Below are 13,616 nucleotides of genomic sequence, written 5' to 3' on the forward strand. Positions count from 1 at the left end.
CAATCACCACAGATCCAGAGCCGAGGGTGCAACGTGAATAACAACCTCCAACGTCTCTGAACCTTCATTTGCAATACGCATTATCCATTGGAATTCGAGTCAAATAATAATATGGGATACCGAAGGGCCGGGGGAATACATTTTGTTGAGATTGCTTTGAGATGCATTTGGGAAAGAGGGCACCAAATATCCGTTGCGTCTGCAAAGGGAGCACACGAATATTTATTCGTTGAACACACACACACGTAGTAAATTGAATCGACTCTCAAGGAATCCACTGACTGATGTGAAATGGTTTGTGGGCATGTTTTTTTTTTGGAACAAGTCTCATTGAGAAGAATGTCGAAATTCATGACGGAAGTGAAGTGCGGAAAGTCACGCAGGAAGTGCGACTCGTGTCCGTCGGAAAATCACTCAATCAATAGCTTATTTATCGCTATATTAACTGTGTCCAATGGGAATTCTTTACACACAGTATACTCCCACATTTTTCCGCTTCTTTCATTGCTGAGCAGAACAATTGCAAACATGCACTTTATTTCAATCAATTTATTCTCATCATCATTTAAAAATTAATAAAGGAAATCCACTGTTGTCCGATAATACCAAAATGGACAAGGATTCAGAAGATGTCTATAAATTCTGGGGATGCTGGGAAACAGATGTTGTTTTTATATGAAAGAAATTAGCTTACTTAATTCTCGTCGTCCTCAATTTTGGGCGCCAAATAGTAGCGGATGTGACCGAGATCGGCAATCCTGTACTCCACCACGAGGGGCACGTCCATGGACATAGAAAGCTGCACTTGGGCCGAAAGTGGCGTGGCCTTGGTGAAGGAGTTCAAATAGCGACAGGCGAAAGTGAGCGTCACGGGCTCTTGCATTTCAATTATGACTGCCTCCTCCTCCTTGTCTATGCTCGTCGTCTGGGCCAGTTTAATGTTCGCGGAGCCCACGTCGCCAGAGGATGAGAACTTGACGCCCTCCTTGGTGCAGCAAATCACTAGGGACTCGCCGAACTGAGAGAGATCTCGGCAGATGCGAGCAAACTCCATCGCCGGCATCCGCACAATGCACGCATAGTCCGTCTCAGGGATGCCCAAGTGCTCCTGATCGAGATTCATCAGCTTCATCTCGTAGTCCGAGACCTTCTCCTGATTCTGCGACTCGAACATGAACACCACTGTGTCGGCATTGTCCTGGGCCTTCATTGTCACGGTGTCATCGTTGTTGGCGCATTTCATGATTTTCGCCATGCTTCCCAGATTCATTCCCATCGACAGATTCCTGTCGCATCTGTACTTGTCAAAGCCATCCGCTCTGAGGGTCAAGGAAACCAGGGAAACGTGGGAGTTGTCCATGGCTTGGAGCTGTCCGGAAAGAAAGTGAGGTTAGGGTACTTTCCCATCATATATAAAAACCATTTTGGGGCGATTGGGGGAATTCAGTGTGGCCAAATTTGTGCAAGCTGTGCTCACCTGAATCCCTGAGTCATTGCAGTCAAATGTAGCCTCATTCAGCAGGTCTTTAATTGCATCCAGAACCTTCTTCAGAGTTGTGGCGGATCCCAATCGTGCTTCAAACATCTTTTCACTTGTTATATCACGTTCAGTCGGGAATAATAGAAGCAATAAATTGATTTGAGCGTTAACTCAAATAAATCAGATGAATAATCTCTGAGAAAATTCCTCGAGAAGACCTCTTTCACAAGAGCACGAAACGCGTACTTTGCCGCCTGAATCGCCGTCACAGTGACATCCCCAAAGCTTTTTCGCCTGCTTTCGCCCGAACTTCTTTCGCCGGATAAAAATGCAGACAGATGTCGCACTCGTCGTTTGGAAGCTCAAGGGATGCGCATCGCACCGCAGATTGAATAAAAAACCATCTTTTCCAGGAGAGAGGTTTAAAAAAATAACCAGTTGTCTTTTCTAGTGTTTATTTCTTAATTTTGCAGGTCATTTTTGGTGAGTACATATTCATTCTTGTTATCTCTGTACGCCAGAGGATTTTCCGATTGGCGTTCTCGAATGTCGTTGATCAGCTCTTCCTTGGAGGCATCTTTGAGGTTCTTACCCACGCCATAGAAGGTGTCTTCTGTGTAAACGCGATCCTTTCTTCTCTGGGTGCCATGCAGTGTGTCCCAGTATTTAATATTGAAACCGAAGTTTACGTGGAAGTACTGATGATGATTGTCGTGGAAGCTGGCGTCTGGCTGCCAGGGTTGCCACCATTGGGCTTTGAAGGCCACTCCAGAATGATCCAGAATGGCATGGTAATAGGAATAGAGAACAACTCCATAGAAAGGGGCTGTAAAAGCAAAGGGAATCAGCGGCAATGCTTTGGCTTGACGGGCTTCACTATAACACTTACCCCAGTGAATTGGGATGAGAAAGATGGGCAAGAGAAGGGTGATCTGGATGTGGACAATTTCCACGGGATGAATGGCTGTCACGGAGAAGGCAGTGGGCTGCTTGTAAGTGTGGTGGAGCTTGTGGAAGCGCTTGTAGAGAAATGGAAAGTGGTATATCCTGTGGAGCCAATATGTGGTGTAATCTTGGTATATGAAGTAAGCGGGAATCTGCAGAAACAGCCACCACCAGCCTTGTTCATCCCATCTGTAGTAGATGGTCAAGAGAGGGCCATCGTTGGAGGCATAGCAAGCCAGAGTGCCCGTAATGATTGAGCAAATGAACAAGGAGAGACTTCCCCAGAAGATTTCATGCAGTTCCAGTTCGGGCGGGAGGAATTTTTCGGGTTGTATTTTCCACTCGTGAGCCTTATGGCGTCTCCTAACGTAAAAGTACCACTAGAAGAAGAACAAGATCTGTGTATTATGATCTTGTGGCTGTGATAGAGGATTTATTTATGACTTTGGACGGAAGATTATAAATTTGGAGTCTCAATCGATAGATTAGAGGTGTTATCAGTCAATTGTGCCTATTGATTGGTGCACATGAGAGCAACAGATTATCGATATTGGTTGTGCGAATGTTCTGATTCGATGTCTACACTTACATGAATGAAGCCCCCGATAACAAAGTACATCGAATAGGATCCAATCGCTGAATAGATCCAGAAGGAAAACAAGTTCTGCAGGTGGAGCTTCTCAAGGGTGAGATCTTCCCATGTCAAAGGAAGCGACACATTTTTCTCGATATCAGACAGAGCCTCGAAGTTCCCTGTGTACACCGTCTTTCCCATTTGCCGCAGGAAATGCACCATGATCACAATCCATTCACCTTTAAGTGTCGCGCCAAAAGCAAAGATTGCCACTGTGGCCAGGAAGTGTCCAAGGATGTTGGGTATCCTATTCCAGATCTTTTCCAGTCTTTCGCCACAGTATTCTGTCCACTTGACGCCATCCGTCATGGGATTATACGTCCACGATTTGTGTTTCTCACTCTCCTTCATCTTGACTCACTGGAATTCGGTTCACCATTGGATTTGGTCAGAATGCGAGGCGGTGGTTAAATAGTCCGCGAGTGCGTGGTATCAGTATCATGAGCAGACTCAGCATTATCACTTTTCCCACCCACTTTCTCTCATATCGATCTTAAGCTTCTGGGCTCGTGTGTTTTTCCACATTTATCTACGCGATGGCCCTCTTTGACCGTCTGTACTCTCGCACCTGGACACCATAAATCAGGGAGAGAGAGAGGCGGGAGGCCTTACCAGCCAGTACAGCAGAGAATCGCGTGGAGTAAGATAGATTAGGAGGTATTTTTAGGCGCTTACTCACCTGAAAATTCGAATAGATCTTTGTCCATCTGAAGATTCCTTTCTGCATCTGTGAGAATCTTAGCCTAATCCTAATTTACAATTAAGCAATTTCAATTCCAGTGATTATTCTCAAGCCTAAGTTCCAAAATCTGTAAAATTTCACTCATTTTCCCACAGTCTCTAATCTCTGATAACGCAATCAATCAATCCAGGTGCGATTGAAGCCAAATTACTGATTTCACATCTTCACTGTACTCGAGTTATCAGCGCCGTCTTACTTCCCATTCACTCACGCTGATGGGCTCAGGCTCCTGATAATGGGTGCACGTGCACCGAGACCACCACGCATTCATCGCAGAGTTATGCCGGATCGTGCCAAAAGCTGGGCTGATAGCTGAGTGGCCAGCTGTTAGATTTTCAGTGCATCACCTGGTCCGTGTGTTTTTTTGCCGCTCTCCATCGCAATTTCACGGTCTCAGGAGCGCGTCATCGGGTGGCTTATCTGGAAAGTTTGGGCATGCTTGACAAATTGAGGAACGTACTTGGCCAAAACAATACTGGGGAACAATTGACCGATAAAAAGGAGGTTGATAAAGAGCGGGCGTAATGGCATAAAATACTTAATCTGAAGAGATAATTGAGTACAAAAACGTGATTTCTGAGATTATTCGATGATGTAGTTGGGATGTACAACAAGCAGTGGGTCTTCAGTGTCCTCCTCCTGGCCAGAATCTCCCTTGGTGCGCAGTCCAGTAGATCGAAGTGGTATGATTACTTGATCCTGATAAAAGGGAGAATTCGGATTGAGATCAGCAGTCAGAGAAATGAGACTTCATCGGATTCTTACATGATAGACCAATCTGTCCAGGACTTTCTCGGCGAGGGACTTCCTCTCGATAAGCTCATCTTCGGTGTCTATTTGATCACTGACTTGCTCAAGATACCAATTGACGACATCAGAACGACGAATTCCTTCGGAATCACTTCCTTCAGTTTCCAGGCGCGTCTCTTCGTTCCTCATGTGAAGAATCAACATATTCGAGAGAGTCTTGTAGTCCTCGAAGGAGAGAGTTAACTTCTTCTTCTGCACTGCGGGAGTTTCCGGTTCTTCTTGAGCTGCTTGCTCGCCTTCCTGTCCCACCCTATCGCTTTCCTGACCATTATTCTGTTGATAAACAAGAGTACATTAACGGATTGATTTACAATCTTACACTTGATTATCTCTGAATTGGGCTCTTGAGATACTCACGATTGGGCCGTCAACATCAACTTCCATCAATGCTTCATCGTCTTCGTCGTCCAGGTGGATTTCGGGCTGTTCCACTCGAATAATGGACTTGTTGAGGAGTCTATAGGCCTCCCTAACGTGCTTCACGTCCACCTCATTGGCGCATTCCATCTTCGCCATTGCTTCGCTGAGTCGAATCATGCTCTCTAGTTGCCTCACTGTGATTCTCCAGGTGCTCTTGCCCACTGTGCCGGTGTCTCTCTGTCGCAGATGGCTGTAGTTGTCCACCAAAAGCTTAGCTGCCTCCTCGCCAATAATTGGCTTGAATTGCCTGGCGAACGTGATGTAGCGCAGCATCTCATCCCGCGTGTAGATTTGTTCCACTGGGCTATCAACGTTTGAATGGAGGTCCACAATCTTCCGGGCTATCGCGTAGTCCACCACTTCGTTACACTCGTCAACGAGGATGAAGAAGAGATCGAAGCGAGACATAATGGGAGCGCTGAGCTGGATGTTCTGCTGCAGGGATTTGGAGCGATCGTAGCGTCCGTTGATGGGATTTGCGGCCGCAAGGATTGATGTGCGAGCATTCAGAGTGGCGCGGACGCCTGCCTTTGCCAGGGAGATTGTCTGTTGCTCCATCGCCTCGTGGATGGCCACCTGATCTCGAGGATCCATCTTATCGAACTCGTCAATGCAGCAAATTCCGTTGTCCGCCAGCATCAAGGCACCGGCCTCGATCACGAAATCAAAGCTCTCCTCGTCCTTGACCACAGCAGCGGTGAGACCGGCGGCCGAGGAGGCTTTTCCGGACGTGTAGACTGCCCTCGGAGAGAAGTCAGCAACTTGCTTGAGGAACTGAGACTTTGCTGTGCTGGGATCGCCCACAATGCAAACATTGACATCGCCTCGAAGACTCGTTTTCTCATGAGTAGTCTTAGCGATACCACCGAAAAGCATCAGCAAAATGCCCTTCTTCACTTCCTCGTTTCCATAAACCGACGGGAAGAGACTGGAAGTGAGATTGGCATAGAGATTGCGATCCCTAGACATCTCGTATACTTTGTTCCACTCTGCATCTGTCATTTGGCGCTTCATATCTTCCGCCGTTACCTCACTCATGGGCAGATCAGTTCCGCCAAATCGCACGCTAGTCGCCTGAACACTGCAGGCGAGGAAAGCCATTCTGTAGGTCAAATCCCTGACACCGAGTGCTTTCAAGCCCTTCAGTCCTTCGGGGCGATTTTCACCGCCTTGGCGATGGCGCGAGCCCAATTCTGCCTTGGCTCCTGGAAACTGTAACACTCCCACGTCTGGCACAACGATCAGAGTGCCCGTGAAATCATAGCGATCTCCTGCCTGAACGGTTTCCACGATATCCGCTCTCAGGATCACTTCTACAGACCGCGGAATGCAGCCACGAGGCAATTCAGCCTGTGTCTCCTGAATCCTCACTTTTTGGAAGTCAATGAAGGTGGATTTCTCGACGTCCAAAAGAAACTTCCGACGATTGGAGCATACCGGATTGCGACAAATGGTGGGATTTGTGAATTTGAATTGTTGCTCAACATTTGGCACCTCTGTCTGGCATTCAAGACACACGAAAGTCCCCGCCACGAGTTCAGGATGCACCGGATGGGTTCGCACCACTTGTCCTGATATGCGAATGAGAGTGCCGATCTTGGAAGTGGTTAATTCTCGGACCTTGTGGCGTGTTGGGACTTCCACGAAGGAAATGTAGCAATCCTTGTCCTTCTTCAACTCGAAGTGATCCCGAGCAAAGCCTGTGACAGCTTCACAGAGGCTGGGGTAAATCCTGTAGTACTCCTCAATGACTGTTTGGGCGAGGTTCTGGTTGAATTTCTCGAGATCATCGAAACTAACCTCAAGCATTGACTTGTCCGGAGAGAGAAGTTCTTCGGCCAATTTCACGTATTTGAGTTCACCATCTTCCTTGAACCTGTGGAGAGTGGAAGAGATGATCAATTGAAAGTTCCAGTGGCATTATCCGGGGATTAACATACTCCTCGAGGAAATCCAAGAATAGTGAGCGACAGCGAACTGCAACTTCATCTTTCACTCTTAAATGTCCAACATTTGCATCAGTCGGATTCATTTTGGGTAACTTTAGTCACTTAACTTTGTTCTTCACAAGATTTTAATCCTGAAAATGGGGGAAATCTTGGAGAAAACACTGGAAAATTGCGGAGGGAATGTAACCTGTGTGATTGCCAATGACGTAAACTGAGGTTTCCCGCGCATTCCTCCGGCGTTCGGCAACTGAGCGACAATCGAGCGCAAGCCGAAGAATGATTTCGTAAATGGTGGGTGTCTTTGATAGAGCGCGCTTTTCTGGGCGGGATATTCGCCACGTGTTCTTTGAATAGAACAATTTTTCTGGTTACTTCTTTGCAAAGAAACATTACAATTAATTGATAATTAAGTCCCCAAGTGAAGTGATATTTGAGTTTCGAATAGAAAATTTGTATAAACTTTCTACAATTTATATGTTCAACGCATTTCTACATAGTGAGAAATATCCTTACTGAAACTGTAATTTAACTCCTTCTGTGCCGAATTGAATTCCTCTGCTGATGTGTAAATAAAACGTGAATTTCGATGGATGATTAAGCGCTACGTGTTGTTATTATTTTTGTGATATTACGCGCAGCGAGCAGCTGACTCGTATTTTGTGCGGTGCAGGCAGACGTGAATAGCGAGGCGGTGAAAAAAGACACACATACGTGGTAAAAGAGAGGCACAATCTACGTTGGGCACACCAGGTGCGAAGAAGGTACGGAGTCACAGAACAATTCTCCTCCGGAGGAGTTTGTGTATTTTTAAGCCTGAGGGCGCCGTGCTGGAAGAAAAGCTGGTACGAAGCGAGAAAGAGAAAACGAGAAATCGCCATGTGGACGTTGTGTTTGGTCGAGGAAGAAGGAGTGGCGAGGACAAGAGGGAATGCCGATATACTCGCGTGAGTCTGGTAACGTTACGATGGCGAGTGTGTGCGTCGAGGGCAGGAGTTTGAACCCATTCATGCTCTACGGAGAGGTTACTATCGCGAGGAGAAGGAGGAGAGACTTGGTGAAGGCGAAGATGTCTCGAGACTCAAGGGTTGTAGAGAATATTGGGCAAGCAGCAAAACGTGATCTCTCTAAACGGGCCGAAAATATTGGGTGCGATCCATAACAATACATTTTAGGGTAAAACGACTGGTTTTTAATTATAATTGAAGTTCAGATGAAATGCAGAAATGATCAATACTGAAATGCATTCGATGAAATATATAATATTGTCATTACTGAAAGATTTACCAGGAACTTTGGATTGTTTTAAGACATTTTACCTATCTAATCATTCAATCTTCAATTGTCCAATCCTGACGATCGTGATCGCACGCGTGGGTGATCATTGCTTGTCCTGAGCAGCGAGTGTGAACAGCAATGCAAGGGACACGCTGGCAAAACGACATAAATATTCGTTACAGATATAACTGACTACCCTCTTCTATCCCTCGCTCAGACTCTATTGTAATAATTTTCTTGTAGACTCTCTTGGAGGGTAATTTTTTCCTTCAAAGTGGAGTGTGTTTGTGTGACAAAAGAGGCCGAAGAACTGCTGTTGTTTGGCAAGTCTTGTTTTCTTTTCCTTCGGGTCGCAACTCTCCTTCGTCTCTGTGTGTAAAGTATTGCGGCGCTCGGAAGTGAGTGATCGTGTTCACCAGTCTATTTCATTTGCGATCCGATCGTCGTGCTGTTGCCACCGAAATGTTCTGCCTTTGAAGTTGTGTTCATCTTCCCTTTGAGTGGTGAATAAAGAATATTTTTTTCGTGGTTTTATAGTGAATTATCAACAGAAAAATGGATCTAAAGTGTGATGAAGTCGTCACTGGGAGGGTTGATTCGAATGTGGCCGAAGTTGATCCCACCATGAGCACAGATCCTCGTGTAATTGAGAATCTGATCCAACTCGAGAGTGCTACCATCCCAAGAATGGACTACTTCAAGGCATTCCAGTCGGATATCAAGCCCTTCATGAGGAGATTCGTCGCTATTTGGATGCTGGAGGTGGGAAAATGTGACGGAGTAGTGATGAAAATGGTTTTATAATGTGTCTTCTGTTGGGAATTCGTAGCTTTGTGATGAACAACACGTCGAAGAGCAGGTTTTTCCGCTGGCCATCAACTTCCTGGATAGATTTCTCTGTGAGTGCGATATTTCCCGCCAGCAGCTCCAACTTCTGGGCGCCACGTGCCTTCTCATGGCCTCCAAAATCCGGCAGTGTATCGCCCTCTCAGTGGAGCTTCTCTGCGCCTACACAGATTTCACAGTAACGCCGGAGCAAATCAGGGTAAGCACCTTAATATCCTTTGAGATTTTTCTTCAAGAACACCAGAGTTGAGATTAATCCAGAGATTAGATGTAGTATAATTATAATTCGTAGGAAGAATTTCATTTTAAGTGAAGCTATTCTTGTAAAGTCATAGAAAAGAGCGTGAAGTGATAAAGTTTTTTAGTATTTACATCTGGAATATGATTGAAAATCTTTACTTATCAACTCAATAATTGGCTAATTTATCTTATAACTTTTGCAGAGTTGGGAATTGTTGGTGTTGGCGACACTTCAGTGGAATATAAGTGCCATAACAGGCTTCGACTACATCGACCACATCCTTCAGCGCGTTTCCTGGGGCTCTGAGAATCCTCACATTAGGACCCATGCCCACACTCTCGTCTCTGTGTGCCTCACCGGTAAGTTCTGCGCCTTTCTCTTAATTGTCCCAAATTTCCCCGTGTGCGTGGAGACACTTTTCATTTTCCCTCCGGTGACCTGATAAAGCCTCGCCTCACCCCGCCTCAACTCATGATTTACCCAAATGAATGCAAATTGTGCGAAATTTCATGGGCTATATTGGGTGCGTGCGTGAACGTCACGCAGTGGGTATTATGGGAAAAGTTTGCTAGAGTGGCAAGGAGAGAGGGTGAGTGAGAGAGAGAGCATCTTTTGTAAATCAATTGATTTTCCCTCCCTGGGCGAGAGAAGCCCTCGCAGTTTCATTCACATGGCGAGAAAAGTTTCCCTTCGAGGGTTAATTACGACAAACAATCTCAACGGAGAATTATTCCTTCTGTGTGCCGAACTTTCCCGCCGAAAAATCCGTCTCGAGTCCCAAGAAAAGGTACTTGGTTTATTGCATTAACCTTTATTTTCCTGGTGCCGCTTAAGTTTCAGAAAACACCTCAGGGATGAATTAGAATATTCATGGGATTTTTTTTCATGAGGGAATAATTGGAAAATTTCTCAACTTAGCACACATTGGAAGGGAGTGAATTGTAAAATTGGGAAAATAAATTTCACGTCAATCTTCCCCAGAAATCTTATCTTGCGACCCTTGAGAAATTCGAAAGGGTAAAATATCAAAGGGCAAAAAGCTGCCGTAAATTTCGGTTATTAAATTAATTTATAATTTATTGGCAGAGTCAAGTGAATCTTTATATAGCTGAGAAATTTTACTGCTTCTGACGAAAAAAATTTATTACATTTCCTTATTGCAATTAAATTAGGAGAACAGAAATAATTGGAAATCAAAAGGCAGTTTGCATTAGTTTGGACGCAATAGCAGTTCTTAATGGAGTTTCAATGAAGTCTCGAGAGGATCTCTCCAGGCTTCTTGCAATTCTCAAGAGTTCCTTTTTCTTCATGCAAAAAGAGACTCTTCCACAAAATCCTTCAATGACTCTTTGAGGCGTCAAAGTGAGATGCCATTCCGAAGAACTTCCCAGTGAGAATCTCAGGGTTTTTTTCTCACAAAGGCCGAAAGTCACGCCGAAAATGGCATAAAAAAGAGTGAGAGTAAACTAGAGGAAGTTTCTAAAAGTGTCTCTGCTGGAATTATTTACAACTTGTATCACCTTCCTTCCTTATTTTGGCTCATCTCCTGAATATAGTGGGAATGAGGCACTATTTGCATCCCCTTTTGCTCTCTCTGATTGGCACTTTCCATCATGAGGAAATGCTTCTTCCCATAGAAATAGTGTTTGATCCATTTTGGGGAGGATTCTATGGCTCGTAAATTGAACGCAATCTCTCACTTATTTTCACATGGAGGGGGATTTTTCATATCACTTTTGCTTACCTGGAAAGTGGAAGGAATATGGGCCTTGAGGAGGGAAAGATAAATTATGAGGACGAAAAGAGAGTGTCTCTCCTTCTTTCGATATTTAAGTAATTTCATGTTCCTATTGTTGTACTTCCCTCCATTTCTTCATGATTTTTTCACCATCTCTCTCCCTTGATTATTCCCCAGCATTGCGTCTCCGTAACAATATTTTTTGTTGCTCGCCTCTCTCCTTCGTGTGTCTTTCATCTGCCAAAAGCGAAGACGGTGCGATGTGTGGTGGAGAAGGAAACATCTGCCACTATTTTTCTTCTGTATTAACACACAAAAGTGTCTCATGCGTATTTGATTGTGTTGCTCGATCGCCATACAAATGCGTCTTCCAGACCGACGCAATCAACCAAATTTCAACGTGCGATGACGAAGGATGAGAAAGGACACGTTTGGCCACTGAATAACATCCAATCTCGGGCGATGCTGTGGCGTAATTTTTCACCCAGAACCTTTGTGTTCACGTCTCTCTATCTCTCTCTCTGTCTCCGCATCTCCACTGTTCTGGGGCGGCAGATGGAATGGGCCTCGAAGAGATTTTCAGATGATGCACCAAAAAAGCGCAGTGGGGCAATTTAAATGACCGCCAGATGTTTTTCTCGCGGCCAACAGGTGCTCCTCACGTTTTGTGTGTACGCGTTCTCGCAGAATCCACCTCGATATTTTCGGCGTGTCTTCGTGAGATTACAATGGCCAGGTGACTCGATATGTGTATACAAAACACTGAAGACACAGACCTGCAGAGAAAGGGTCACAAAACTCATTTGTGTCTTTGTCTCGACATGCGAGGAGAACCTTGAAATATACACCCATTATATTGGCAATTTTTCGCGCTCATTTTTTGGCGCGCATCTTTCTATATATTGGAGCACCTCGAGGAATCGCGCTCTGTTTGTTTTTATTTTACTGTAGAGTTTCTGCGAAACTACTCAGGAGTGAAATTGTTGTCGTAAGTTCCATTGTCCTTCTAGTTATGATAAATGTATGCACAACATTGATATGCTACTCCTGCATCTCAGTTTATGTAGATTTGAGATTTCGTGGGCAAAAATATGAATTTTCTCGTAAAAAAAATCCAAAATTGATCTTGGTCAGTTTATGATCTACACTTAATTTTCCCATTTGCCGAACTTTTGACTTCTTTGCTTGATTACAGAGAGGAGCCAATGTTTTGCCTGGTTCTCAGTAATAAATTAAATTATATTCAGAGGCAGTGACAATTAATGATGGCCCTCGCGGGAAAAAAAATTTGCTGTCTTAATTGAATGAATAAATTTTCTTTATTATCCTCATCTCATGGCTAAAGAGGGTCGAGCGCACGTTCAACCTGTGTTTGAGGGACAAAGAACTTTGTGTCGCAGGAAAGCTGAGGAAGTAGAACTTTTAGAAAGCGATTGGGAGATGATAGTGTGGCCTTCTTCGGGAGCCCACAAGAAATGGGGTGAAGGGAATTTTAATTGATACTCTGACGCGACTTGCACGCAACCCTCACTAAATTCCATTGCCGTCCCGCACCTGATGCTCTCTCCCTCGCTTCCGACCAACGTCTATGCTCGCCGCCTTTTCACGCGATCAGACAGCGATGTTTCATGGACTTGTTGGAGTGGTTGAAATATTTCACAAAAATACACACGCTTGTCTTAAATTTCATCCCTACGGTTTTCTCACTGCACAAGGGCGTTGAAAGTTAAATGCGTTCGAGTGCTTTTCACCCCTTCTCACCGCATTGTCTGTCTTGTTGCAGAGCTGGTGTTCATGCGAACGCCCCCGTCCGTTCTGGCGGCCGCCTGCATCTGTGCGGCCACGCGTGGCATCAACTCACCCTCGGCCAGGCTCGCCCTCGGGGACATTGTCCGCCTCATCCGTGTCGACCCGGTGGAAGTGGAGCTCGCGGTGCGTCACATTGAGGCGATCGTGGCCACACAAGCGGCCGCCATGCAGAAGCAGCAGCAGCAGATCGCCATTAAGAGCCAGTACGCCGGTCTGCCCGCCAAGTGCGCCTCCGAGGTGTACCACGAGTCTGGCTCTGACTTCCAGGGCGTTGGCTTCTACTAAGACTTAGGCTTAATCGTGGTTTTAAGAAGGAAAGTGTTCGGCATTTCTTTGTCCCTTGTAAGTAGTTGTCTCGGATTTAAAGTATAATTTAATTCAAATGAAGTATTACAAATTGATCTCTCTAATATATTATTAATTTTTGTGTAATTATTTTATTCTATAGATTCGATTTTCTATATATAAAGTTAATATAGCTAATGTTAAGTGTGAAAGAGTTTATATTTGAGTCAATCTCGCGAAGAAAGTTTATTGAAATAATGGATATAACTTTTGGATACATACGATTTATATAGCAAAAAAGATTATCAAGAAATTTAGAACAATTGGCCTCAACTGAAAGATGCAAACAAATTAGTTGAAATTTAAAGACGAATTGGTAAAATATTGTCATCTGCAAATTGGCATGTGTTAGTTAAATTTTTGTTCTATACATTCCATGTGT

General features: G+C 44.8%; 4 protein-coding genes across 4 annotated transcripts; 1 reads left to right on the forward strand and 3 right to left on the reverse strand.

The window, feature by feature from the left end:
* Positions 1-498: 498 nt before the first annotated feature.
* Positions 499-1,747, reverse strand: LOC132261856 (proliferating cell nuclear antigen). Its single transcript, XM_059760870.1, has 2 exons — positions 1,478-1,747; positions 499-1,369 (listed from the first exon to the last, which is right to left on the reverse strand). The coding sequence occupies exons 1-2, from the start codon at positions 1,583-1,585 to the stop codon at positions 695-697; spliced, it is 783 nt and encodes a 260-aa protein (XP_059616853.1). The 5' UTR covers positions 1,586-1,747; the 3' UTR covers positions 499-694.
* A 145-nt stretch (positions 1,748-1,892) lies between these two features.
* LOC132262467 (uncharacterized) lies at positions 1,893-3,410 on the reverse strand. The gene is made up of 4 exons (XM_059761741.1): positions 3,144-3,410; positions 3,015-3,101; positions 2,370-2,805; positions 1,893-2,306 (listed from the first exon to the last, which is right to left on the reverse strand). The coding sequence occupies exons 1-4, from the start codon at positions 3,408-3,410 to the stop codon at positions 1,942-1,944; spliced, it is 1,155 nt and encodes a 384-aa protein (XP_059617724.1). The 3' UTR covers positions 1,893-1,941.
* A 913-nt stretch (positions 3,411-4,323) lies between these two features.
* LOC132261961 (DNA replication licensing factor Mcm6) lies at positions 4,324-7,700 on the reverse strand. The gene is made up of 4 exons (XM_059761037.1): positions 6,972-7,700; positions 4,969-6,907; positions 4,567-4,884; positions 4,324-4,500 (listed from the first exon to the last, which is right to left on the reverse strand). Exons 1-4 carry the CDS (start codon positions 7,061-7,063, stop codon positions 4,384-4,386), a joined length of 2,466 nt encoding a protein of 821 aa, XP_059617020.1. The 5' UTR covers positions 7,064-7,700; the 3' UTR covers positions 4,324-4,383.
* A 244-nt stretch (positions 7,701-7,944) lies between these two features.
* On the forward strand, positions 7,945-13,174 carry LOC132262468 (G1/S-specific cyclin-D2-like). Its single transcript, XM_059761742.1, has 5 exons — positions 7,945-8,126; positions 8,798-9,017; positions 9,085-9,300; positions 9,545-9,701; positions 12,864-13,174. The coding sequence occupies exons 1-5, from the start codon at positions 7,945-7,947 to the stop codon at positions 13,172-13,174; spliced, it is 1,086 nt and encodes a 361-aa protein (XP_059617725.1).
* The last annotated feature ends 442 nt before the right edge of the window (positions 13,175-13,616 follow it).

This window comes from Phlebotomus argentipes, unplaced genomic scaffold, assembly GCF_947086385.1.
Source record: "Phlebotomus argentipes unplaced genomic scaffold, Phlebotomus argentipes genome assembly contig_15, whole genome shotgun sequence".
Lineage (NCBI taxonomy): Eukaryota > Metazoa > Arthropoda > Insecta > Diptera > Psychodidae > Phlebotomus > Phlebotomus argentipes.

What these genes read in the sequence shown, in the direction of transcription:
- LOC132261961 (XM_059761037.1), bottom strand. Translation starts at nt 7,063, where the DNA reads ATGAATCCGACTGATGCAAATGTTGGACATTTAAGAGTGAAAGATGAA. An exon ending in TTGATGTTGACGGCCCAATC is followed by an intron (nt 4,885 to 4,968) that starts GTGAGTATCTCA and finishes GTTTATCAACAG; the next exon opens with AATAATGGTCAGGAAAGCGA. An exon ending in TGGACAGATTGGTCTATCAT is followed by an intron (nt 4,501 to 4,566) that starts GTAAGAATCCGA and finishes CCCTTTTATCAG; the next exon opens with GATCAAGTAATCATACCACT.
- LOC132262468 (XM_059761742.1), top strand. Translation starts at nt 7,945, where the DNA reads ATGGCGAGTGTGTGCGTCGAGGGCAGGAGTTTGAACCCATTCATGCTC. An exon ending in TAACGCCGGAGCAAATCAGG is followed by an intron (nt 9,301 to 9,544) that starts GTAAGCACCTTA and finishes TAACTTTTGCAG; the next exon opens with AGTTGGGAATTGTTGGTGTT. An exon ending in CGTCTCTGTGTGCCTCACCG is followed by an intron (nt 9,702 to 12,863) that starts GTAAGTTCTGCG and finishes GTCTTGTTGCAG; the next exon opens with AGCTGGTGTTCATGCGAACG.
- LOC132262467 (XM_059761741.1), bottom strand. Translation starts at nt 3,410, where the DNA reads ATGAAGGAGAGTGAGAAACACAAATCGTGGACGTATAATCCCATGACG. An exon ending in TGTCTGATATCGAGAAAAAT is followed by an intron (nt 3,102 to 3,143) that starts GTGTCGCTTCCT and finishes ACCCTTGAGAAG; the next exon opens with CTCCACCTGCAGAACTTGTT. An exon ending in TTATCGGGGGCTTCATTCAT is followed by an intron (nt 2,806 to 3,014) that starts GTAAGTGTAGAC and finishes TTCTTCTTCTAG; the next exon opens with TGGTACTTTTACGTTAGGAG.
- LOC132261856 (XM_059760870.1), bottom strand. Translation starts at nt 1,585, where the DNA reads ATGTTTGAAGCACGATTGGGATCCGCCACAACTCTGAAGAAGGTTCTG. An exon ending in GCAATGACTCAGGGATTCAG is followed by an intron (nt 1,370 to 1,477) that starts GTGAGCACAGCT and finishes CTTTCCGGACAG; the next exon opens with CTCCAAGCCATGGACAACTC.